The sequence below is a fragment of the Gallinula chloropus genome, assembly GCF_964237585.1.
Source record: "Gallinula chloropus genome assembly, chromosome: 15".
In the NCBI taxonomy this organism is placed as follows: Eukaryota; Metazoa; Chordata; class Aves; order Gruiformes; family Rallidae; genus Gallinula; species Gallinula chloropus.
Genome location: NC_140100.1, coordinates 389,205 through 416,248, shown reverse-complemented (window position 1 = coordinate 416,248; position 27,044 = coordinate 389,205). Strand labels below are relative to the sequence as shown.

General features: G+C 54.0%; 1 protein-coding gene across 1 annotated transcript in view; it reads right to left on the bottom strand.

Annotated features, from left to right (window-relative positions):
* Positions 1 to 27,044, bottom strand: part of LOC311197369 (ankyrin repeat and fibronectin type-III domain-containing protein 1-like) — a gene marked incomplete at its 3' end in the record, with an annotated part of 171,916 nt that overhangs the window by 40,792 nt on the left and 104,080 nt on the right. The window contains exon 4 of the mRNA XM_084271121.1: positions 24,444 to 24,484. Coding sequence (XP_084127247.1) covers positions 24,444 to 24,484 — 41 coding nt within the window. The remainder of the gene's footprint in view (positions 1 to 24,443; positions 24,485 to 27,044) is intronic.

The window sequence follows — 27,044 nt, the reverse complement described above, 5'->3', positions numbered from 1 at the left end:
CAGTCGCAATAGCAGCCCCCTACACTGCCAGGATGTCCTGCTCCTGCCCTCACAACTTCGAGAAGTGGTTTTGACCACTCTGTTCTCCATGGGTTCATGGGCGACAACGCAAGGAGTCTGCTGAGCTGCAGACAGCCACATACGCCACTTCCCTCACATTCCTCTTCCTCATTCTCCTAAATCTGCGAGCAAAGCCTGGTGCTGGGGTGCACAAGTCATGGACTGAGCTCTTCCACTTCTGTTTTGGGTCATAGGAAGCACAGGGCACTGCCCAAGCTCAGATGTATGCTGCACACATCGGCTGCAGGGGAGTGGTGGGTGGGAAGCACAGTGAACCCCTGCCCTCAGTGCGTACCCCCTGAGCACGGCGGTGTTGGAACAGCACTGCCAAGGGTATGAGTTCCACGAGAGTGCCATCTGACCCACCTGCCAGTAGTGGGTCTCCACAAGTTAAACCAGCCAGGCTGGTGGGACTGGGCAGGGCTGGTACCGCCTGTTTTGACCCAGTGAGGGGCTTGCTGCAAGGGAAAGACTGCCCATCAGTATGCTGAGGCTTCCCTAGGACAGTGGGCATGATGCAGATGTGGAGGGAGTGGCAGGAGCTACAGGAGGTCTCAACAAGGAGAGAAGAGATGGCGCTGGGATGTGATGCTGCAGCTCAAAACATGATGCCACAGCACACATCAATGTGAGCAAGCTGCCTCCCAGCTCATGCATGCCCTAAAGCTGTAAGAGAGAGATGACCATAACCTAGGGCAGCCCCGCGTCACTGGGGACACGCCTGGCCAGACACAGTGACAGGGCTGAGGGAAGGGAGCAGATCTTTCCGGGCTCGCTGACATCCACCTGGTATTAGGAGGCATAAGCAGCACTTCAGGGTTGCCGAGGAGCGCTGCTTGGGCAGGCCTGGCTCTTCACAAGCCTGGCAGATGCAGACACCTAGGCTGACACTGGGCTGACCTCCCTGGGAAGGACCACACTGGACTCTGCAGGACCTGGCTCTGCTGCAAGGAGCTGGGCAGAGCAGAGGGATCCTCTATTTAAAGTACGGTAACAGGGTCACGAAAAACTTCCTCCAGCAAACCCGCTTTGGTATGCACAGCTAATTATAGCTGGCATTATCAGGCTGCATTACAATGAGTGAGTCGGTGGCCACTCTCCATTCCTGATCTGTGACACGAGGCGGGTAGGTATAGCCAGGGATGAAAGAAGGGAAGTGGGGGAAGGATGGAGATACCCACGTTGAAGTAAGTGTCACAGCTGCTTCCGAGCACTGTGAAAACTCGGGTTTTAGATGGAGGGTGTTTGTGAAGGTGGCCACGGAAAGACACCCCACACATCCCTCCAGCACAGCCTCCACCAGCGATCTCAGCAGCTTCATGACCCTGCTGCCCACTCCTTCCCTCTCACCCTGACAGTGAGCTCTGCTGGCACCCTTCCGACGTGCTCTGAGGTCCCACCAGATCCCTGGGTCCCGCGCCTCTGATCAGAACCCCTGGGCTGACTTTTCTGAGCTATTTGGAGGCCAGAGGAAAGCAGCATCCAGGAAGAAACCCAACCTCACATCCTACCTGCCCTTCCCAAGGCCCATCCCCGTTGGCCCATCCTGTACTCAGTACCATACCAGTTGCTTCACAACAGCAGAAGCAAAGGAAAGCAGCCACGATCCCTGGAAATGGATGGCATTTTTAGAATTTTTTTTTTCTCATTTTCTTTGAAAACTGGAGTCTTGTCAAGCCTGCAGCATTAACTGCAAAGAATCTGCTGCTAATCCAAGCAGAAGGAATCATCTGATGAGTCCCAAATTAAAATGTTCCTTTGTTCTGGCTTCCCAACATTGTACTTTAATACCAATGTACGCTCTGAACGGAAGGTAAATTTGCATGTCCTTCCCCTAAAAATTCTCTTGCCAAAACAGTGATTTTATTCATTTGCATTTTGACAATAACAACTGTTCCCCCTCTGACCAACAGCTGTCCGCGCAGGAACACTGACGCTGGGCATGCGTGCCCGCAGTCCTGTGAGTCACACCGTGCCCTGCAACCCCACCCAGCATGCCCGTGCCCATGGTGGGGGGACAGGACCTGCAACAGTATCATCTCCCTCCCCAGCCATCAGCATCACCCACAGGTACATGCGACCCCATTGTGGACCCGTTCCCAGACACAAGCCAGGAAGCAACCCATGGATAAGCACAGCAAGGAGGAGTGGGACATGCTGCTGAGAGCCCCCTGGTCCCCAGTGAGAAGAACAGGGCTACAGGAAGAGGTTGGGATCCTGAAGACAATTTAAGATGGTCTGGAAGTTTTCTATCTCCAGACTAAGCAATATTTAGGCCGGGACCTCCATGCCTGCCACCCTGTCAGATTAAGACGCTGTTGTCTCCAAAAGGAGTGAGCCAAGAGCTACCTCAGTGCCTACCATCAACCACATCACTGATGGGCACCATCTCACGACAGCATGTACCAGTATTCCTCACCCTCAGGATTAGCTTAATCTACTCTCCAAACAAAAGCCCAAACACCTACAGTCAACAATTAAATAAAACCTACAAAATAAAACAGGAAAAAATTCCTTTCCTTGGGAAAAATCCCCATCACTTTGCTTCTTTTTAAGAATTCTATCATTTCCACTTACTTAATGAAGATCTCACTCCTTCCTGAGCAGCAGGACAGAGAGCTTGGGCTCTTCCAACCAGGCTGTGTGAGCGTGCTCAAGTGTATGCCTGCCAAGGCAGAGAAACATGCAGACTTGCTCCCTTCTTGCCAGGGGACAGAAGAGCTCTGCCTGCAGCCCCGGAAATTCGCGCTCAGAATTCCCCCCTGCCTAGCAATTAAAGCTTTTTATCCTAATTAAAAAGATACCAGGGAAAATAAAGAGAAAAAAAAAGACCAAGGGACCCCAACAAATCTCCCTCCTCGTGTGGGCGAGGGGATCTCTAGTGGGGGCTCAGCCCTCCCAGGACCTTCATCTTCCTCCACCTGCTCCGGCCGCAGCTCAGACTGAGCCCGTACATGGCAAGGCACCGCCGTGCCATCCCAGCATCGCCTCCGTGCCATCTCAGTGTCCCCACCGTGCCATCCCAGCATCCCTCCCCCGTGCTGTCCCCATCTGCCCCAGCAGCCCTGACTCCAGCCAGATCCCCCTTTGCAGGGGAGAAGCCGCCCCGGGGTGGGGTGAGGGGGACGTGCTGCTGTTTAGTCTGCGCGCTGCCCTCCCGCTGGAGCCGGCTGGTGTTTGCAGTGGCCCCGCACCCGCCGCGCTGCACGCAGGAATGGGAAAGCTTGTTATTCTGGGCTGCCAGGCGGCCAGGCTTTTCCAAGCAGAGGAGAGGAGTGATGTGGTTAACGCCAGCCGGCCACAGAGCCGCAATGGTTTTCCTCTCTGGGCTGGCACCCACCTGCTGCAGTGGAGCACAGGGCCTGCCACCATCGCTTGCCGTCGGGCAGGTGCCAGCAGCCGTGCGTGCACCGGGGCGTGCTCACGTCCATGGCTGTGCTCGTGCACTCAGGCAGGGACAGGGGAGGGGTGGCAGGGCATAAGCCTAGACTTCCCAGAGGCACTGGGACACCCACCCAGAAACGCAGCCCCAGCAGCATCCAGCTGGCCTGGCTGCTCGGAGATGGTGCGGAATAGGGCTGGGACGTGGCCCGTGGGGGGACACGCAGCCCAGCTCGTGCCTGTGCTGCTTCCTGCAAGAACTGGGTGGTCAGGGGTGCTGGTGGCCCCCAAAGCGCACCCAGCACCTCCATGCCTCACTCACAGAGCTCCTCAAACTGGCAGAGTTTATAACCTCTGTTAACCTATAGAAGAAACACACGTTAAAACCCAGCCCATGGAAGATGCTGGGCTTTTTTTCCTTTTGTCTTCCTATCAAGCAAAGGGAAAAAGGAGGAAGTCAGAACACCCGGACCAGAAAGCCAACGCTGGTGCTCACCAGCACCGTGGGGAAAAAAATCATTCAAGTATTTTTACGGTCAGGAGAACAAAGCCATAACATCTCCCCAGGGTACACACAGCCCTGTCCTACCCCTGGCATTTCCTCTCCTACACAAAGTAAGTGGTTATCTCTTGCACCAGTGCATGGAACTGCATCTTATCTTCCCTGCATTCCCAGTCCTTCCCAGTCCAGTGAAAACCCCTTGCTACCCTGCCCACGTCTCTCACCCACCAGCATCTCCCCTTCTTTGCCCAGCAATGAGCACAGGGATGCAGGACGCGGGACAAGGGGAGTGAGAAAGGCATCCCTAAAGGCAAGTAGCGTATCCAAACCTCCTCCCAGTCCAAAAGTCCCCTTCAAAAAGGCACGACGGGGCTTTACAAAGGTTGCTCTTGCAAGAAGGGGCAAAAACTCACGAGAGAAAAGCCCTTGGCGTGCCTCCCCCCGCAGCCGCCTCCAGCCACCGCGTCTGCCCCACGGCGGGGAAGCGCCACGGAGGTTTGAGGGACTTGAAGGGATTCACGACGCAATAAAAACATTCCTGCCTGCAAAGCATGAAACCCCAAAAGTTTATGGGAAACCACTGTCTTCGGGATGTCTGCATATCTTCAGGCATCCTGGGAGCTGTAGTTCAAAGAAACCAAGTAAAAGCAAGCGGCCGATAATGATGGTTTCTGGATGGAGGTTGTGTGACTATTGGCTCCCACATGAAAGCCTGAATTTCTGGGATGCTGAGCCCGTTTCTGCAGCCAAGTGAGAGGAGAGCTCCTCGGCGCCTGGGGCATGAGGAACTCCAGCAACAGAGCAGGGAGAGCGAGAGGCACTCGCCGCCCTCGGGGAAGAGCAAATGGCCTCGGCTCCGACACAAGCAGCCCAACAGCCAAGCACAGATGATTTGGAGGAAGGACATGCTCAGCGGGAGCCAAGCAGGACAGGCCAAAGCCGTAGCCAGGGCTGGGAACCTCACTGGGATCTCTCAGAAATGTGGTCCCTGCAGGGGCCGTGTCTCCAGGCAGCATCCAGCCAAAGATGAGCTGGGTGGGGGACCACAGCAAGGGACTGAGCATGGGGGTGTGAACCTCATCCAGGCTGCCAGAGGACCCAGCACAATGGCTTTTGCCCAGTACTATGAAAATCGAAGGGTACCTGTCTGGGCCACATGGCCTCACCTATGAGCTAAAGTCTCCATGCCTCAGTTTCCCTGTACACTCTTAGTATCCCCCCATCCCCATGGGCTGCAGGGACTGGCCTTTGCTATTTGAACACTCACAGAGAGCGGAGCTCCTCAGAAGCCATCTGTCTACACTGCACCAACCCAGCATCATTAAATCACCATCAGGCCCATTTCCTCAGACCCCACGAAGGACAGCCGTGCCAGCCAGCCCCAATGAAAGGCATTTTATTCTGACACAGGAGCCTCTTCATGCAAGAAAGTGACCTCCCAGCACGAGAACCAACAACACTTGATGTCCTCCAGATGAGGCAGTTCCCATCAGCAGAGCTCCCACATCTAAAACGCCCCTTATGCACGACCACACTGAGCGCGGCGGTGGGGAACAGAGATGTGGGAGGGCTGCATCTCACACTGGACTGAGCCTGGAGTGATCCAAGAGACAAGACACTTCCATTTCCAACCAAGGAATCCTGCAGCAATGACCAAAACCTCTGGGAAAAGCCAACACTAGAGAGGTGAAGCACGCTGTGTTCACCTCTCACCATGAGCCCAGGTTTCACATCAGACACAACACTGCTCCATGGTTGTACAAGGCCTTCCCCACCATCAACGCCCGCCAGTGCAAGACACAAGCATGATTCCAAATCCATGATGTAAGATTTTGCACCAGCTGACTCAAAACCCCAGCATGTGCTCTGCCTGAAGTCTTCAAAAGTCATTTCAGACACTTAGAAAGCAAAGAGTCAGTGGTGAGAGATAAACCACAGGAGGGTTTGTCCTTGCAGAAAACCCATAGCCCTGAAGAATCAGGAAGAGGTGGATTATTCCCACTGGCAATAGCAGCACAGATGCTTTCCAGGTGTCTCGTCTCCATCCTCCTCCACAGAGCACATCACAGGTTGCTGCTGAAAGCACATCTTGGTGCACAGCAAACGCTGCCTGTGCTGTGGGGACACCACGGGATGCTGGTCCTCCCAGGCACATCACCCTTCACCACCTGCTGCAACTTCATTCAGGCTGTCATGGAGCAAGAGCTTTCCAACTTCTGAGCAGACTGTCTTCTGATGGGCCCAGCCAGCACGTCCACAGGATGCTTCACTGGACAGCTGAGTTTCTAGAGGCTTTGCACAAAGACATCACTTCTTTGCAGAGCTGAGCCCAGCTGCTCTGGAGCAGAACAGCCGCTGGAGAAGTTTCTGAGCTGGTTGTGCTTCTCACAGACAAGCTGCCATGTAATGTGCACTGAAATGGTCAAGGTCTCAACAGGTATGTTGGGAGACCTTGCCTCCAAGATGTAGGGCATTGAGCTGGTGCCTCTTGCTTCCCTTTCTTTGACTGCCAAACTCACACAGTGATCCAGATTTCCCCTGGAACTACATCCCAGAGTACTGAGAGCACCCAATGGGTGCAGTCTTCTCCCTGCTCTGAGGTGACTCAGCCCCACTTGGGACATACCCCTTCTCTGGAGGGAAGGGTCCCAGCAGGCAGCTGGTCTCCTGATTCTCCCCAAACCAGTAGCAGGATCCACTACCCTCCAATACCCCTGGGTCCTCAGGATGGGGCTGTGCCACTAACACCCACAGGTTCAGCATCTGGGATGCAATGGCAGCACTTGCTCCACAGCCCCCAGAGCAGAAAAGTTTGAGGCACAGGCTTGCAACAGTTGTCCCTGCTCACTTCAAATTGCAGTCCAGTATCCTCAGTCTGTTCCTCAGCACCGATAAAACCCAGCTGAGGATGATGGTGGGGGCTTCAGGAGCACAGCATGTGCTCAGGAATTGTAACCGCCTCCCATCCAACCCCAGCCCCCAGTGTGTGCCTCCAACACCTGTGGCACACACTGTAGCTTCACCTCCACCCGCCAATCTCTTGTACCTTAGGTCTTCTGCTGCTGCTCAACCCTGTTGTAAAGGTTCTCATTGCTCTGTGAGCCCCAGCAACGGGTATCTCCAGAGCAGAGCCTCAGTAGGAGCAGGAGGCTGCTGCTACAGCCCGTTTCTGAAAGGAAAAGCAACGATCTGGGTTGAGGGCATCTCTCAGCAGCCTGGAGGAACACACGCACGCGGCTACGTTTTGACACAGGTTGGCTCAGTGCTACACAGACACACAACATGGGCCTTCTGCAGCCATTGCACTGAGCCTGCTCTTTGAATTAAAGCTGCTCTTCAGATCAGACTGGAAATGCTGACGTCTGTCTATTATACCAGGAGTCGTTCCCAGAGCTACTGTCTCTTTTTCCAAATGAGCCAAAGCAGCAAAGGGTTATTAACCAGGGAGAAAACGAGGACAGGAAGGGAACGTGCTGTTCTTTGATAGGAACTGTGCTAATGAACATTACAAAAATAAAGATCAAGAAAAACCTCAACCCTAGAAAAGCTCCTGTCAGGCCCCAAAGCAAAACAGCCAAGCAAGGGGTTGTAGCCCAAGCACCTCGCAGCACCTGGTACCATGTGCAGAACTTTCTCCTCCAGCACCAGGTTGCTTGATCAAAGTGAAGCCAAACATCACAGAGGTACCTCAGCCCCTCTGCCAATCCCAGGGATGATTTCAGCCAACCACAGCTCGATGGGGACAGGGAGCACCGTTATGTGACAGCTGATGGATGGTTTTGCAAAACATGAGCCACCAAGAGCATCGCTGCAGGCACCAGTCCCTGTCTGCTTCAGCCATTGCCTGGGGACATGTGACCACATCACAGCCTCTGTTCTCCTTACTCCTCCTTGCAGTTGGTATACCCATGGAGAAGAGGAGATGCCACACCAGAACCTTCAGGCCCCGCTGCTGCAAGGGGATCTAACTCTTGTGGCCTTGCGAGTGGCTTTCAGGTTTGCTTGAACTGTTAGCTTTGGTTCCCTCAGCTGCTGAAGGGACTCTGCTTTTACAGGGCCAGGTCCAACAAAACACTTCAGCATGTGCTCATCTCCCAGGGTAAGAGTGCCCCACGGAGATCAATGCTTCAGAAAAACACACTGTCCTGGATCTGGGCCACGGTGATGGAGCTACCACCACCAAAGCCACACCTGAATGGGACCTCCCAGTGCTCTCTCTCCCCAGGAAAAACAGCAAGTCTATACTGAACATCAACCTATATTTTAGGTGTTTAAAAATAAGCAAACTTACCCTCCTCTACAAAATAACAGAAATCCTGGAAAAAACAGAGCACAAACTGTACCTTCACACATCCCCCACCGAGCGCCAGCCCAGGGCGAGAAGAAGGAGGCTGAGTCCAAAGAGTGTCGTGTTTTCTAAGGAAAACGTTAGCTGAGCCCTGGAGCTGCTGGTGACAGGTAAACTCGCTGCAGGGAGCCCCCGGGCTCCCAGCGCTGCGCCGGGCTCAGTGGGAGATGGGGGGGAGTGGGGGTGGGGGGTGGACCCCAGCGGGACGGATACTCTAAATTAGGAATGAAAACATTCCCCCCCTGCTTGGCAGGAGGGCACGCTCAAAGTGAGCCCTTGTCTGGGACAGCCAGCGGGCGAAGCGAGGCGACGACGACAGCTCCGCCGGAGTCCAAAACACACTCACAACTTGTTTTGAATTACTTTATGCAGGGCCTTAAAAAAACCAAAAACCACGCTTAAAAATTTCCATCCAACCTGGCTGCAGAGCTGCAGGGGGACCCTGGGCTTTGTCTCCCTGCAGCCAGTACCCTGATGCTGATTTGAATCTCTTCCCCTGGGTAGTGAAATGAGAGAAATCACTGGGAGGGCAGTGCTGAGACGAGCAAAGGGTGACAAGAGCCACCCACCACGTTTCGACAGGGATTCCGATGCTCCCTGCCAGCACCCTGGTCTCTGCAGGGATGGTTGCTCTGGACCCCATGGACCCATCAGCCTTAGACAATGTGCTCCCCAAGCACTGTGGTACAGCCCCTGACGGTGTCGTCGAAAGCTCCTGCTCATGGCTCAAATCGACACGGCTACACTGCAAAGCAAAGGGAGAGGGGAAGGAAGAGTCCCTCGAGGAATCTGCAAGGAGCTAAAAATAAACACCGTCAAGAAGTCAATCTAGAAACAGCAAGCTAAAATCCCAACAATAGAAGGTTGCCAGCCAGAGGTGGGGGGATGCCCAGCACCCCGCACTCCAGCTTTGCCTGCCGAGCCTTCCCTGGAGAGCAGGGGTATGGAAACCCCCGTGCATGTCGCTCTGGGACTAAGGAGGCATTAATGCCTCTGGAACAACGGTGGGCTACCTGCAACACAGCACAGCTCCCGGGCAGGGGAATGTGGCACTGATGGTGCTTTTTGTCTTTGTGTTTCCAAATTACCTCTCAAGATGGACCAGCTGACTCTGAGGAACTGAGATGCTCACGCCAAACTCCCCTGTCCCTGGGCAGTCAAAACTGCCCTTTCCAGTGCTGGTCACCATCTTTCCTACATCCCCCAGATGAGATCAGTCTGGTCTCAGGACTCATCTCTATAGCTATCAGTGCTTGGCTTTGCTATTTGCCCCATTTCCAGGCCTGCCTCTCAAGGCTGCATGCCCTGATCCAGGCTTTCCACCCTCCTGAACACATGCCATTGCAGACAGAAACCTCAGAGCATGGGCCATGGTGATCTCACAGCTATAAGGCAACAGAAACATTCTTGGAAAGTGTATAAAGGCCTTTGGATGGCAACTTATTTGCAATGTGAACTTCAAATGTGGATTTCAGGGCTTCACAGGATCAGAAAAATCCAGCCTGCATGTGATCGTGGTAGATGAGAAGGGTGCAGAGCTCTGGGTTTATCCACCAGGCACACAGAGACTTTCAAACCTACAGGAAGGTCCCAGTACAAAGGCAGAAATGTGCTGTCATCCTCCATGTCCCCAGTGCCTGCAAGGGACAGTGCATCCCCGGGGAGACCGGAGATCGTGCTTGTGCCACCCCAACCCACCATGCTGCCAGCTGCGGCCAAGCAGAGAGGTGCTGCTCGCACCCAGCCATCCCAAGGACCAACACCCTCCACCCATCCCCACCGCAGCATCGGCACAACCCAGCCCCTGGTCACACAGGGCAGAGCTGGAGGGACGCGAAGCAAGGACAGGCCACCTGGGAGCGGGAAGAGGTAATTTGATGACTTGCACTTGCCTCCCCCGCCCGGCGTCAGGCTCGGGTGACTAATGCTCCAGGAAGGGGATGCTGCTCTCCTGCAAGGATACACGCTGCTAATCCCGCGGGTTTATCTGTCACTTCCGCACCGGCTGCAGGAGCCAGCACCAACCCCGCCAGCTCCCGGGCGCTCCCGTGGGACTCCTGTACTCCCAAGAGTGCTCTGCTCCATGCCTGCCTCCTGGCTTCCCTGCCCCCCCGTCACAGCACCTCCTGTCTCCCTCTCTTTCAATCAAGGCTCTAGGAGGAAAAAAGGGTGTTGATGAGCTGGAAGCGAGTGGGACCCTCTCCAGCCTAAAAGTGAGCTGCCTGGGCTGGGAGAGGAGAATAAGGGTACAGCGAGGTCGGTGCAGACACAGGGGATGTGGCTGTGAGGACAGGGAGCCATGGCAGCTCTCGAGTCCTGGGCCAGGCGAAGCTCCCAGTGACCACCAGCCCCCAGCGTTCGGAAGTGCACCCCCATCCCACTGCTCCATCCAAGCACCCGTGTCCCCTCCACGTCCATGTGTGAAGGGACCAGCAGCTCACCCTGACCTGCCTGTCGCTTGCACACCCAGCACCCCACCTCCGACTCCGGAGCAAGGGCCCCGGGTGAGCTCAAAGGGACACAGACACTGTCCCCATGTCCCCACGGGCGGCCCCTGCCCCAGCCAGCACCAGCTTTTGCCTGGACCCCCACAGGCAGGTAACCTGTGGCTGGTGACAGCCTACGCCGTCCAAGTGCTGGGGCGTGCAGCTCGGCCATAACCCAGCTCTCCAGCTCAGGAATGTCCAAATAAATACAGAAATGCATAAAAAGGCCATAAATAAAGTTGCCTGAGATGGCTGTTTGTCTCCCGCCTGGCCAGGACCCCCTCTCCCCCGTTGCTGTTTGCCTTGGCAGATGACAGCTGGGTAATTTGTTTCCATTGCAATGAAGTCCTAATTAACTGGAATAAACTTTTTACACTAAGTGTGTTTATTTAACAAACTGGCTCTTTCAGAGCCTCACCGAGACCTGATTGATGCATTTGAGGGGAGTGGAAACACGCTGGGTGCTTGGACATTAAAGCTGCAGTGTCTGAGTAGGCCAGGGCTGAAAGGGCTCTCTCTGTGTCTGGGAAATCAAAAGTGACACCTCTGATGTCTGGACAGGGACGGGGATTTCAGCATGGCCTTTGTGTACAAATAGTTAGGATTTTCACAGTCGGTGCAGCCCAAACCCCCCTCCAGTGCCCCTGCTCTTCAGGGGTCCAGTGGCTGGCAGATCCCCCAGGACCACACTCAGCACTGGTGGGATGAGGTGGGACCTGTCATACTGGATTTGTTTCTGACTGCAAAGAAGCATGTCAGGATGTAGGCAATCCCTCCTGGGGAGAGAACTGCTGACTCCAGCCAGCCAACCAAGTCCCAAAGGTGGGACTCCCTGTGGGATGCTCTCGGTGAAGCAGCATCAATGACTTCAGCAGCAGCCATGCTGCCTCCTCCCCTGCCTTCACAGCCTGGCTTCACGGCTTGGGAACCCAGTAAGGTGCAGCAGGAAAAACAAGACATTTATAAACCAGTCCAAGTTAGTTCAAAAACAACTTCTAACAGTGTGTAGTAACACTCACCAGCTGCAGGGAGGCAGGGGGACACTGAAGCTCGATAAAAGTGCAGAAGCAGAGTCCTCCTCATCCTCAGAGCCATCCACTTGCTCTGGAAATGGCAAACCCACACAGCTGCATTGCAGGAACCCGGCACAACCAGGCTTGGCAACCTGACCCCAGTGCAGGCAGTCAAGACACTTGTATCCAGGCAGAGGGGCTTACTGGAACCATCTGGGAACAAGGGAAACATCTGGAGGTAACAGCTCTTGTGCTGTCCCTTCTTTGGGAAGATTGTTGCTGAGAGCTGAAGGACCCTCAGGACAATGCTAAGTCCACATATCTGCTAGATGGTGGCCTAGGATCCAGGACAAAACCTTTGATTAAAAGAGAGATAAAGGGAAGAATGCAGTGGGGAAAAGATGACCAAACCACCCCCAGCACTGTGCCCAAGGCAGGCACCAAGGACTGTCCTGCCGGCTCCAGCAGGACTTCCCACGGGCTGCAAAGCCGAGACACCGCACAGCTCCATGGCAGGGCCTGGGCCACGACAAGCCCCAAGCTGGAGCTACTTCAGCTGTCTAATGAGATAGCTGTATGAATAATAAGCACTTCTGGAAAACAAAGCATCTCTGACATCCGAGGGGGAGCATGAACGCAGCTGAGCTTTCCAGCTTTCCCTCCCTGGGTGCTTTTCCCTTCCAACCTCACAGTGCTGAGACAGACAGCAGCTCTTGCTCGAGCGCTGTCAGCTCCAGAGGTTTTCTCAAGGCATTCAGGCCTTTTGGAAGGCTTGGCTTTTCTATTTTGAAACGTAAAATGGGGTTTGCGAGCCGTGGGGTTCCTTTCGCCTCCTTCTCCAGCCCATTTCCTCAAAGCACTGCCTGCATTTCCATTTACTGTGGGGCAAGAAGGTGTTTTCTTTTGGCTTAGGGTCTGGCAGATCGCCCACAACCCCTCGGTAATGTGCCCCAAAGCCTCCCCTGTCCCTGCTGTCCACAGCGTCAGTCAAGTATTTAATTAGGTGTAAGTATCATTACCCAGTGTTTCTTCAGTAATTATTACAGGCTCATTCCACCTTCAGCTGCATCTTCTGGATATGTTGAAAGCCACCAGCGGCCACAACTGATGGCAGAGATCTGAGCTAGCTGCCCAGGCTCCCTACACACTTCTGGAGGAGGAATTCATTTCCCCATCAATTAGATGGTGACGCTGGAGATCACAGTGCCCTTTCACACAATGTCCTGAACCTAAAGAGACAATGAAGCACCTGCACACCATCGTCCCTTCCTGCTGGACATCTCCTGGGAGTCACCATGCTACCCTGAATTCTACTTTTGCCCATGCCAGAAACCTGTGGGAAAGCTCCAAGCCTCAGCTCTCACCTCTGTGCACACTGCTTCAGCAGCATGCAGGGAAGACAAAGCATTTTCCTTCTTTAATGTCCTTAGACACACTGTTCCCTCAGCAAATTAGCACTATCTACATGTCTCCCCACAGTCTGCTCAGTACAGCCCAGGTAAATCAGCGTGCTCAGCCTGATTACCCTTCCCAGAGCAAAGAGCCAGAGGAGAAACACCAACGCCGCTGCTCAGAGGGACCTGGCTGATTGCTCTCAAGGCTAATTCTGTCCTCATTTCCACCACCACCAGTGAATTTTGCTTCTTGGGAGCAAAGGCAGCTCGGAAAAGAGCTGCAGAGCACACTTCAGACATGGTCCCAGCCACAGCAGGAGACAACACTACACACTGAAGCACTCAGCTGCTACCCAGGTTGGCCACGGCCAGGTGGTCTTGGATGAGGATGAGCTGCTGAAAAGAGCACAGGCTGGTGCAGCTGCTGATGGCTCTGTGGCCCAGCTGTCACTGGAGGTGAAAGCATGGAAAGAAACCTCCAGGACAGTGTATGTGAGTAAAAAGACAGAGTAATCTCTGGTCATTCCAGGGAAGAGCATCAGAGGTCTCGCTTGTGCTGCCCCAATGGGCGAAGCAGCAAGCTCTTGAGATGATGCATGGTGGTGAGGCTGAGAAAGGAGCGTGAGGAATGGGAGATTTTCACTCATGAGCAAAAGTTTGATGCACTCCACACTACTGAAACCTGCCACAGTGATTTACGTGATCAGACATCTGCATAGGAGGGGCGGCAGGGAAGGAAGAGGGCGCTTCAGACTTCCAATAACTGCCATTCTGTTTTTCTTCTTTACAGTTACAGCTCTTTTAGCTGTAAATACTTGAAGAAATTCAGACTTACCCTCTCACCAAAGCCTGGGAAGAGGCACAGAGCATCACATCTGAGCCAGCCCAGGACCTCAACCCTAGAGACATGTTCTCAATGGACAGAAAGAAAGGACATGTTACAAAGCACTTGGGGTTGAGAGGTGCATGCTAGAAGACTCCCAGAGCTATGTGCATTTCTAAGTGCTGGAGTCGGTAGCTTCTCAATGCAGAAGTTAATGCATGGCTAGCAATGAAAGGTCAAGCCATCACCAGCTGTCTAGGGACACGCCCCGGCTGGCAGCAATCCCCATGGCCGATGGGAAGATGGGGGCCGCAGCATCGTGCACACTCGGTACTGCAAAGTGGCTGTTTGCACATCCCAGGAGATGGGATAAGACTGAAAAGAATGAGTTCTTTAAGGGGAGTTTGCTGAATATCTGCAAAGTCCCAATTCCATAGTTAGGAAAACGAGCAACTGGCTTGAAAACCCCGTTTGCTAAATGAAGGCTCAGAGTGGGAACAGGATATAGAATACAGAGTGGGTGGAACAAATGAAAAATGACAGCACGTAGGAAACTGCTAAGGAAAACTAAGGAAGGGGAAAATGCATGGCTGGACTTGCAAGATCTACTATTAGTAGCCAAATTGTAGCAGTAGGTCAGTGTTCAAGGAGCAAAAGGACCATTTTTAAGCAGAGACTGGGGAACTGCTCCTAATGACACAGAAAAAGCAGACAGAGTCAGCAGACACTTCCTCAGTTCAGGGGAAAAAAGGAGAGGGAAGTCTTCCTAGGACAGATGAGGCTTTCCTAAACCATTAGTATCCTCACCTACATCGAAGGTGGCCAAATAGCACTAAACAGCCAGTGCAGATATTGTGTACCTGAAGGTGGGGAGGGTTTTCCAGGCTCTGCCGCTTGTTTTGAGCAAACTTGGGAGCTGCCACATCCAGATGGCAAATGGCCCCTTCACAGCAACACTCACACCCAGCAGTGCAGATGACCTAGTTAACTACTAAATGGTCAGCCTGATAGAAGACCTAGAAGGCAGGGCTCATCTGGAATTAAATTAAGACATAATTAAAGGATGTAAGTTATAATTAAAGTCAGTCGGCGCGGCTTTGTGGCCAAGAGATCTTGTCAAATGAGCCCCATGTCACTCTCCAGCGCACGCCGGCTGAGCTGAGAAAGGCAGGCTGCACCTCAGGGCTGCGCGGGCAGAGCGCTAAGTGCTGCCTGACATTCTGATTTCAGAAGATAGCACCATACAGTGTCAGTAAAGCTCGTTAAATAGATGAAGAGCCGGCTGACAGGTCTCAGACAGAAGCCGTCAATGGGGAGTCATTAGCGAGGCTCCGCCGGGACCGTGCTGGTCGATATTCTCATCGATGATCGAGAAGAAAAGACAAAATCCTCGCTCCAAAAAATTAGCAGATGACAGGAAGATTGATGTAACGGTAAATATTGATGAGGAGAGAGTGAAATGTGGGTTGCTCGGTAATGCTGAGCCCATTCAAACACTGTATATGTTAATGCAGCCCAGCGCAGAACGACACACCTACGGAGAAGGATTTCAGGCCGTATTTATGAACAGGGCCTGGATCCCAGACAAGAGAGAGCCTCCAGAAAGGCTCAAGGGTCACCACGGGTGAGCAGCCCAACACAAGGCCCTAATGTGATGCTGGGATGAAAAAAGCTGACACAGTTCTTGGGGGAGAGGAGGGTTACACGTACTGCACCGCCGAGAGCGACAGAAACCCTCCCGCAATTAAGATGCCCACGTTTCAAAGGGGACACTCAAAAAGCACAGAGGCTGGAGGGATGAGTCACCAAATTGATCCGAGGGCTGGAGGAAATATCCTGCTGCAAAAGATTTGAGCTACACTGAGTTTATTGAGAAAAATTCTGCACCTGCCCCTCCCCCCACCAAACCAGAGCAGTGGCAACCACTCTTATCCAGAGAGATGTGCAGAGAGACAGGGATGGGACCTGAAGCCCAACGAGTTCAAATGAGTCTTGGTTCAGGGTTAGATGCTGCCTGGAGGTTCTCAGAGGCTTAGATATCTCACAGACGGCAACCACAACCTCTTCAGTTCAAGGAGGAGCACGTGGGTGGCATTTACATCCCTACAGTACAAGGGAGGCCAAATTGCACGATCCAAGAGATGCTTTCGTACCTACATCCCACACAGGCAAATCCCAGCAGACAACTGGAGCTCCAAGGCTGCCCCTTCATGCACCACACTGCTGGAGATCACACTGGCCATGAAGCAATGAAGAGGCACCAAGCAGCAAAGATGGGTGCTAACTTCTCAAAGGTGAGGTTCCGGGGTAGAGGCCCTGCTAGCTGTGAGGAGTCCCTGCCAGGTCTCGTGCCAGGTAAAGGACTTCTCACAGCTTTTGAAGAAACACCAGCAGAGCCAGGCAGGTTGGGAAACACCTCAACCCAATTCTACCTCTTGCTACCTGGCCGTGGGACCGGTGGTTGCTGTGGGTGGGAGTGTTACCTCCCATGCCAAAAGCACCTCAGTGTTGACTCACTGCAGCACACACTTTGCTCTCTTGCTTACAGGAGAACACAGCCTTGGTTATTTTGTTAAAAAATGCCCATCTTCCTACGCTAGATTCCCTTTTCATGATTAATGCAGAGCCTAGCAAATGAGGAAGGGCTGCAGCTGGTGCATAGATGGTTTCTGTGCCGGTCTCAGCTCTGAGCTGGCAGCATTGTCCTCCCATCCCAAGAGAAGGGAAGGCAGCCCTGGGTTCAGCACAGCAGGGCAGGCAGATGCCATTTCAGTGTCTCCATCAAAGGACCAGGGACCTCCAGCAACCAGGCACCAAGAAGCAAGGAGAGGTATCCCATGGGGAGAGAGGGGATTCAGAGGCACTGCAGAGGGACCCAGAGGCACTGCAGAGGGACAGGAGCTGAGGACCAGCCTGAACCTTGGCGGGGGTCCGTGGGGACAGAAGCCCACCCAGCACTACTGGGAACGTGCCTAGTTCATGGGAACAGGCAGCCCTCCGTCAGGAGAAAAGCACAACATAAAGACACAGAGCCCTTGAGTGGCACTGCTGGAGATGGAGAATCAGGGGTTGTAATTGGACCGAAACAGAAATTACAGGGGGGGAAATCAAAAACCCAACCCTGCTTTGGTTTAAAGAAAGGGGCTGGGGGGATAGGAGAAAAAAAACCCTTCAAGTTTCTATGACAACCGGCACAGTAAGAGCCTACACCACAACCTCACTTAACACATTAAAAGCTGCACAGAAACAACTAAAACCAAAACTTTGCTGTTCCACCAGGCTCAGGAGGGCCGTTCCCAGACAGAGAACGACCACACTGCTGGGGGCTGTCCAGCATTCCCCCAGCCTGGGCAACAGGAGCAGGGCAGCATGGGTTCAACAGCCCCAACAACTCCCCTTCCCATCCCCTACGTTTAAGGGGCCACCAGACCCAAGTGGCTCCTTCTCTTGATCTCCCTTAGGCCAAGATATTGAGCTCTGTGCCATCCAAGCCTGGGGCAGAGGGAAAGAGCATCTCTGTCCTCATAAATCTGGGTGTCAAGCACCCCACCACAGTCCCCCAGCCCCAACAGATGTAGAGCCCCAGGTTGGGCACTCCCACACAGTTAGCAAGAGGAAAGGAAATGACAGAGAGTTGCATTCCTTTGTACGTTACAGAAACCGTCCTTGGTGGCTCCTGTCAGGCACATCGCCCAGTGCTGCTCTCCTGGGCTGCCTGAGGCTGGGGGCAGCAGAGGCAGGAGTCAGCACTGGGCCCCTCTCACTGTGCTGGGCATGGATTCGCACCAGCCTTCCCACTTCAAAAGCACCCAGTGATATTTACCTGGGCAGATCACCCAGATGCCACAGGGTGATCCGGTGGGGCTACAGCCTCCTCCACCTCTGAGCTTCCAACCCACCTCTGCCTGCTCTCGCCAAGGCTGTGTCCTGTTCCCTCCACTGCCGCAGAGCTGGATGCTGGAAAATTTCACTGGGGAAACAAAGCCAAAGCATTGCAAGCAGCCAGAGATGCAGGTTATCCTTCTGCCCCATTGCAAGGCCCTGAAGTGGCACATCTGCACCTCTCAGGGAGCTGCCACAGCTGCAGAGACTGTGCAGCTGCGGCCTGGCACACCACAGCACCCATCGCCCTGCAAGCAGCATCAGGGCAAGGAGCAGCATCAGGGCAAGGAGCAGCACCAGCCCCCTGGGCAGAGCCCTGCTCCCCAGAGCAGCCACATCTCCAGAGCCTTTCTGGGCTGAGAGCAGCTCACTGTCACACCACGAGTGACCTCTCACCACTTATACCCCTTTCTTCCAAGCCGCCGCTCCGCTGCCTTCTCTGCCCCAGCTCTGCTCTCCATGCCCAGACTGGCATCTGTTGAACCATGATGTTTCTCTGAAAGAACTTTCCAGGATTCCCTTCCTTTCCCTGCACTCAGAAAAGCTTAAAGCCCTTCCACCAGCCTGCAACTCAGGCTCTGAATCCCCTGGCCAAACCCCAGGGGAAATATTGTTTTAAGCTTGCAGTAAAGTTTCAGTGGCCCAGACCCTGCTGCTAGGATACCTCGACCAGCATCGTAATCTTCTTTGCTTAATTACATTGTGTGTGGAGGAGTTAACTCCCCGTCTCTTCAGAAAACTGCCTGAGCCAGGATCTGGGGTGAGAAGCTGGGGACCTGTGCTCGTGGTCCCTTCCAGAGGGCTCTATTCCCCTTCAACTGCCAACCTGCACTCATGCAAGGGGTGCCCACCCAACATCTCTCTTCCAGTGCCCCTGACTCTGCCACTCCGCAGAGATGCTGGTGTTGGCACTTCATCCTTTCCTACAACCGAAGCTGGGAGAAGCATTTCCCAACCTTGTGAAGGCAGTTTTGGGGCAGTTTCTAGCAGTGTTGTGTGTGCCGTGGCTGCAGTACACAAAGGTGGTCTCAGCACTGCTTCTCCCACCCCACTGCTTCCCTTGCATCACCTGCACCATCTCTTCACTCCCCTCCACCCCCTTTCCCTGCGTGTCCTCCTCCCACTCCCTGGCACTTTGCAGGGGATGCTGAGCAACTTGAAGAGCATCCCAGCTGAATCACTCCCAGCCGCCACAAAAGCAGCAAAATGCAGCATAGATGTGTGTTATTATTGTCATTACTATAACGATTATGTCTGAGTTAAGGAGGCAATGAAATGAACACCCAGCTTAGGAACACATCTAGCTTATTATGATGGGTCCTTAATGCCTCCAAGATGTAAATACTCATTTCTAGATGGTTAAACCCACCGCGGTTTTGCAATGATTCAGCACCGAAACGCTCGCTTTCATCTAAGTGCTGGCAAGGAAAGGTTTTAGTCTAAGAGATGCAATGTTCTGCCTTAAAAGCAGGGTGACAACGAATTAGCTGCAGAGACATCTTGGTGTAATGAAGGCTGCAAGGCAAAACAAACATGAGCTGCTGCTTTACGTAAGGTGGTTTCAAAGGTGCCTTGTGTGTTTACACGGCTGAGGCTGGAGCTCAGAAGGCGGGTGGCAGTCTTCAATCTGGGATGGAGATGGGGCCACGAGGTGCCTGTAGAAAAGGGCTGTGGGATGCTGCTGGAGCGAGACATGGGCTCTGAGACATCAGGTCGTCTAAGCATGGCCACGTCGTCCCGAGGGGCTGAACGAGCGGCTCAATGGAGAGCATTCTGTGACACAGTGGTGTCTCTCTTGACACCTCCAAGTGCCTGGCAAATATTAACTGCTCCCCAGTGACGACTTTCTTGACAGATGAGCGTTGGTCTCAGCAGAGGAGACAGCATGGGGAGGGAGTGCAAGCAGCTCCTGCAGCAACTCAGTGACGCTTTAATTAAAGCCAGGTATTTCAGGCTACATTTGTGAGGGGGATAGGATTGTTAGCACCACCAACATTTCATTCTGGGCTCGAAGAAACTGAGTCCCAGTCGCTGCCTGACACTGAAGAGCAAACACATGCCAGGGGGGATTAGCAAATGCACCAGCCTTTCTCGGTTCCTGACAAGACACTTCCAACCAGACCTGCCAGGAGAGTTAGTAAGCAAAAGCTCCCCCAGGAGAACCTATTCCTGTCTCTAAGCACAGCGTCCCTGGGTCTTCAGCCAGCAGGTCCTCGCTCAGGAAAATGCCTTGACAAAGCGGTCAAGGGTCCTCTGTCAGGAATTTGGGAGGACCCCTGAAAGCCCAGCTATTCTGACAACACTACAGCTGTACTAGCGGCTTCCAAAATTGGGGTGACAAAGGAGCAAGCAGCTCAGGGGCTGACTCAGGCCACAAGGTGTTTCCTCCCTGGTCCCTGCAAACACCAGGCAGACCCCAGAGGGAGCAGGGCTGCAGGCAGGCAGTGTTGTGATGGAGGCATGCACCCAAACTGCATCAGATGAGAATTACTAGGTTGGAATAAATTGTTGCACCATCAGAAGGACCTGCTTTGGAAGCTCAGGAAGGTATCTGTACCTGTTCACATGGGATGGCTGGAGCGGCCACTGTAGGTAAAGGTACCCGGGTGAGGGTCACTGCTCGACTCGTGGCCATTCCCAATACACCAGGCTCCCTCCCTGGGTATTTCAGCTATAGGAATTCTTTTTCAAGATGAATGCTTCAGTGTTTTCAGCTCAGGCTGCAGCCTTTCATTTAGCATGGAAAGGGGGAACATTAAATCCCAGGCATACTAAAAGCCACAAGTCACAGCTCCTGACACGCTCCAACTCTTGCAGGAGCACCCTCACCAAAACCCTTGGAAGTAAAACTACCTCCCCCACAGTGGGCAGCAACATCATTTCAGCACTGGTGCCTCCATCCTGGCATCTCTGACTTCCTGCAGCTTCACTACAGTCTCTGTGTGCTTGCCACACTACATTTGGGGCAAGCCAGCAGGAGATCTGCACCTTAAAACCTGTCAGATGGACTCTGCAGAGGGGAAGAGCCCAGGGTAAAGGCCATCAAAGGCTGGAGGGTGAAGTGAGACACTTCTCCACACCCTGGACTGGACTGTTCCAGGCACTTGGGAAACATCCTACTGCTGGCTGAGATAGACCAATGGTAACATGGGGTGAGGGTACATACTGACAGCATTTCCATCACTGATGGGAAGAGGCACAAAGGAAGGAAAGGAGACACTCAGGGTGACACAGCGGAACCCAGTTGGCAGATTACCTGATGTCCAGGAAGAGGACATCTGATCAGAGAAGAGTTCTGAACGTGGCAGGAATGGAGCAAGATGTGCTCCCAGGACCAGCAGTGATGAATCCCACCACTCAGACTTCTGGCACATCTGCCCTTCCTTTTTCTTTTTCCACAACCTACATCTGCTACATCTGTGAGAACCCAACACCACTCACCTGAGGGCAGGGATGCTCTGACTTTGCTCTCACCCCTCAGAGGGATTGGCTGGCAGGGTGAATGTTGCCTCTGAAACCCAGTCAAGGGAAAGCAGAGGCTCGGTCAAGCTCCGGCACACAGGGCTGGAGCTGCCAGGCTTCTCTGAGACCAGCCCACTGCACAAACTTGTTCGTGAACCACCAGGGCTCGGCTCAGCTCCAGGACGCAGGTGCTTCCCATGCCCTGGCTGCTCACCACTGCCTTGCCCAGGGCTCAGGGAACACATCTGCAGAGCTGCTGCAGAAGTGCTGAGCTCTCATAAGCCCTCGGCACATCCACCAGACCTCTACCACTTGCCAGGGATCTTTCCCTGATGAAGATGACCAGCTCCAATCTTGCCAGAGGCTGAAGGCCCCCACAGGCGCCCGGCCCAGCCTGGCAGGGAGCTGCAGCAGTGAGCGCAGGCCTGCCCACAACAGCAACAGTGCTGGCAGCAGCTGCAGGATCACGAAGCCAGATTGGGTGGGCACAGTGGTACCAGGCAATATCACAGCCACAAGCTCTACCAGTCACAACCTCAAAACAGCCTCTGAGGAGCATAAATCAGATGGGTACAAACCGATGTCATAACGATTAGTCAAGTCCCAGCTGATATCACAGGCCACTTGGCCAAACCATGGTGGTTCCGTAGCCTCATGGCACAGGGGAACCAGAGAGCACTGATAAGACCTATGTATCTATGAGACCTTCTGCACCAGCACCCACCACTCTGACTCAACGGCTCTGCAGCCTCAGCGAGGTGGGAAGCCCTGGTTCCCCCACTTAGGGCAGAGAAACATCCCTCTGTTTTCTGGTGCAACGAGCTCTAAAAGCAGCACTACAACTGTTGCCACCTACTGCTAAAACTACCCCGCAGGAAAACTGAAGAGCAAGAGCGCTTTACATATTTCCTCCAAATCACTTACTCAAAGTCTCACAAAAGCTTCAATCTTCTCTAAGCCTGCCTGTCAAAACACACACCACAAAGCACCCAGCAGCACTGCAGGAAGGACTGAAATCTTGGTCGACCGTTGGGAGAGGTCACAAAAGCACGGCTGTAAGTCTTTGCCAAACATGTGTTCATTTTGCCATCATGACCATGATGACTCCATAAACTCCTGGGATATCCCACTGATCTCCCAGAAAGCCCTGTGGGATTAAACTGCCTGGGAAATGGCTCTGGTTGTATTTTCAAAAGTTATTAGCTGCCAACAACTTTGGAAAGATCATGATCAACTCTGCCTAGGGGTAAGCCAGAGGGAACTCCCTGAGATCTGGCTTTTCAGTGTGGACCTAAGAAACTAGTGCTGAGTTCCACAAACCTTTAGTGGCATAAAGAAAGAGGAGGCAGCAGATAACTGAAGAACATGTATACAGCCGACACTTCTGCTCCCTCCATCACAGACAGCGAGCAGGCAGCTCTGTAAGGTGCTCTGAGACACAGCATGCCATCCCCAGTGTGCCTTGGACGTGCTTCCTCTGATGCCAAGAGTAATCTGGACCAAGGGTGCTGCCTTGGTGCTCACTGCATGCTCAGGCACTGCTGGGAATCAGCTCTGCAGGAACGTTTGGGAAAGCAGCAAAGAAAAAGCAAGTGCGGGACAGTAAGTTTTGGAGGAGAAATTTCCTCAACCCAGTTCCTTCTGAATCTTCCAAACCCCCACTCCTCTGACAATCCCACGTGCCAGGGCACTGTTCCACAGCTGCAAAGCCACCCATAGCGTTATTTCAGAGGAGAAAAGGTGATAACATAAAGACGTTCACTCCCCCAAACAGAGCAGGAGAAACACAAGGTTCCCACGCGACGTGCTCCACAGCGTGACGTGCAGCTGCTCAGCGGCGCGCGGCCGCTCAGTGCTGCACGGCTGCAAGGCAATGCACAGCTGCTGCCAAGCGATGCACAGCTCCTCAGCCACGCAGGACCGCTCAGCGATGGGTGGCTGCTTGGCAATGCGTGGCTGCTCAGAGCTGCATGGCTGCTCAGAGCTGCATGGCTGCTCAGGGACGTGTGGCTGGTGCTAAGCGATGTGCAGCTACTCAGTAACATGCCACTGCTCAGCGATGCACGGCTGCTTAGTGCTGCACAGCTCCTTAGTGCTGCACGGCTGCTCAGTGCTGCACGGCTGCTCAGTGATACACGGCTGCTCAGTGAGGCACAGCTGTTGCTAAGCAGTGTTGCTGCTCGGTGATGCACGACTGCTCAGTGATGTGTGACTCCTCAGTGGTGCATGGCTGTTGCTAAGCGATGCACGGCTGCTCAGTGATGCACAGCTGCTCAGCACTCAGGGCCAAAACCGAACCTCTCACCATGGCTCTCAATAGTTTGCCATTATCCAAATAATCATGGTCTTTCCAGCAGACAGACAAGCTTCTGGCCTTGAAGGTGCTGTGCTGTGGCGAGGCTCTGCCACTGCTGGGTGCAACAACCTAACCGCCCTGTGAGCACAAGCTCCACTTGCTGTTTAATGTGGGTCTTGGAGGTTGACAGCTGCAAATGCTCCATTGTCACTCGCTGCTTCTGCACTGTCACAGCCAGCTCAGAGCTGTGGCCAGGGGCACACACTTAGTAACTAACTCCTTTGTTGGTGTTCATGAATGTGCTGGCTCCAAAGAGCCTCATCCTTTCCTCTCACCCCTGTGGCTCACCATGCTTTACAAACACAATGGATGGAAGGTGACAGGCATCAACGTCAAAGCAGGGCTGGGGAAGATGAGCTTCAAGATCAGCCCGTTGTGGCACAGAACGAAACCTGTCAATTCTCCAAAGCAGCTCAGCTGTGCAATCCCAGAGCAGGGGGAGCCAGAGGTGGGAAAGGTCACCCCTTCCACCCTGTTCCCCACCCCGCCAAGTCCCAGCTTTGTCCCTCAGGCTCAGTCAAACTGTCGTGATTCCTTCCAACCTCATTTAATAATTTGCATATGCCCTGAAGCCAAAATGATTGACAGCCCTTCCACTGTTATCCTCACTTGTGTAATTGCAGCAGCTATTCTTGTACATTCAAATGTCTAATCTTAGCAAGCCACAGAGCTGCTCAGTAATATGGACCAACTGGGAATTTCCATGCAATTACTCACCACAGCTACTGGCACTTACTTTGGCTGGTAGAAGTCCTTCTTGTCCGCTGACCCCAGGCTCTGCAAGACACAAAAGACAGACGTGTTTCTTTAACCCTTTGCCATGCAAGTACCATCGATGAAGATGGGTGGTGAGCAGAAGACATGTGCCTACACTTTTTGCTGCCTGGTGGGTATGTGTGGGCCGGCTGGACCCACAGCCACCGAACACACCGTAGGCAGAGCCCAGAGCAGCCGAGGATGTAAAAACAAAGTCCAGGCAGAGATGTGGGGATGCATTAAATCTGAACCCAATGTATTCAGGCATGTCTGTGCCTCCCATCATTTGCAGAAGCATAGCACCTTGTGTCAGGAGGGCACTCGTGTCGTCTCGTGCCTAGCCAGCCACAAAGATGAGGTGCAGGGCTGGCAGCGAGATGGAGCCACCATTGCCTGCAGTGAGCCTCGGGCAGGGAGCAGTGAGCCCAAGGCTCCCTCCCCAGGGACAGGACCACAAACTCTTCTGCCAAGAAAAGTTACATCAGACCCCAAGCATGCACAAGCCCGGGAAGCAGAGACAGACGGATGCACACTCAGGTTCCCAGGCACCAACATTCTCCCGAGTGCTGCCAACTCTGCAGAGTCTAGTAAAAGTCTGACGGCGTCCCAGGCTGGGCTGCTGGAGCATTGGGATCCTGGGGAGACCCTGGCCAGACTGGGCCTCCCAGTAGGGAGCCTGGGGTCAATGGGCATCCCACAGACCCCACCTCAGGTGACATGCAGGGCAGATGCACAGACTGCTTTGCCTCGCCGTGCTGTCCAGTGGAGCCATACACACCCGCATACACCCAAGTCTCTCCCCAAGCTGCCTCGTCCCCATGGCACCCATTGGGGGTTGGCCCCAGGGGAGGCTGGCCCCTGCCCTACTCCATGGCCCCAGTTCCTGGCATGTGCTTGCTGAGCACAGAAGAATCCCCCACCACCCAAGGGACACAGCCGGGCAGGCTGTGCTGGACACAGTGGGGCAGGCAGTGACAGGGCAGACAGACAGACAGACCCACCAAACCTGGGCATCAGCAAAGCCGTCGCACTGCCGGAGCCCTCTCCTCCTCCTCCTCCTCCTCCTCCTCCTCGTGGGGACAGTCCTCACCCTTGCCCCTTGCCGGGATGGGGGACAGTGGGCAGCGACACGAGGTGGCCCTGCCACCCACCCTGTCCCCACACAAGCCGCAGGCGTGTGCCGGTGTGCGTGCAGGCTCGCGGGAAGCACGCCACGGCGCTGGGGCTCCTGTTGTAGTTTTGCTCCGTGGTTGCCAGGCAATGGTGAGCACGAATGCCAAAGCGCGGGAGCAGCAGCGGGGCCGAATGCTAATCAGGGGCGCAGGAACTCTCCGGCACCCTCCGACTGCTCTCCCCATCCCCACCAAAGCCACCCGGAGCTCCCACCCTGTGACTGACACGCAAGCGGCCGGAGGAGGGAGGGCCCTGGAGTTTAAGCGGGCAGGGATCTTCTCTCACAAAAGCATCCCCCCAGGAGGTAGATGGGGCCTCTGTCGGCAGTGGCTGACCCTTGCTCTGGCACAGAGGCAGTGGTGAGACCAAAGCCACAGCACAGGGTACACTGGTCTGGATGTGTGCTGCTCTCTTGCACATCCCACAGGCACAGACCTAGACTGGAGCTCCGGTCTGGGGTAGAGCAGCCCTTGGGGGTGGGAAGGTCTCATCTGCCCGCACACTGATTGCCATAGCAGCACACAAAAGCTCTGAGCAATCCCCACTGGCCAGAGACAGTGGCACCCTTTCGCTCTCCTGCTGCTTCCCCTCCTCTTACAAGACAGAAGCTATGGCAAAGTCCCAGGGAACTGACGGCCAGACCAGAGAGGTGGTGAAGCTTCCAGCCCTAGAGACGTTTGAGACACAACTGGTCCTGGGTATCCAGGACCACCAGGTGGAGGTCCAACCAGGTTGGACTGGGGGATGTCCTCAACCACTCTGTGAGTTCCTGAAGCAGCAGAGAATCCAGCACAGCAGTAGCTGCAGGGAGCGAGTGCCCAAACTGTGGATTTGCTGCAACGAAGGTTACAAACCATGACACATTCAGCCCCATACCTGTGCATACCTACTAAATCTTGATATTTAAGGAGAAAACACAAACAGCTTTCCCACCAATACCGAAAAGACACATGGAAAATCTGCACCCCGCACGGTCAGACCCAGCCCCCCCCAGCTCCAGGGGAAAAAACCCATCAACCCACAGCCAGCTCCAGACAGTACCCGATCCTTCTGGTAACCAGTAACAGCAGGAAACAACATTGACACTCCTCTACCTTTCTAAAAAGGACACACACACACGCATATATGACACTACTGCTGTCACTAAGCTGTGCAGTAGAAGGTATAGTCCTCAGTAGCCTCTTCACACTGTCACAGGTACCTCAAGCATGAACGTCCTCTCTCACGCCAGTGGAGATGAAGATCTCTGAGATCAATCCCTAATGAGGGAAAACCACATGCAAGCTTGGCAAAAAGATCACCCACCCAGAAAAGATCACCCAGTGAGTTTAGCTCCTACAGACAAGGGAGGTGGAGAAGCTCTAGCGAAGCCACAAGCAGCACCATGGGCACAGCATCCCACCCAGCC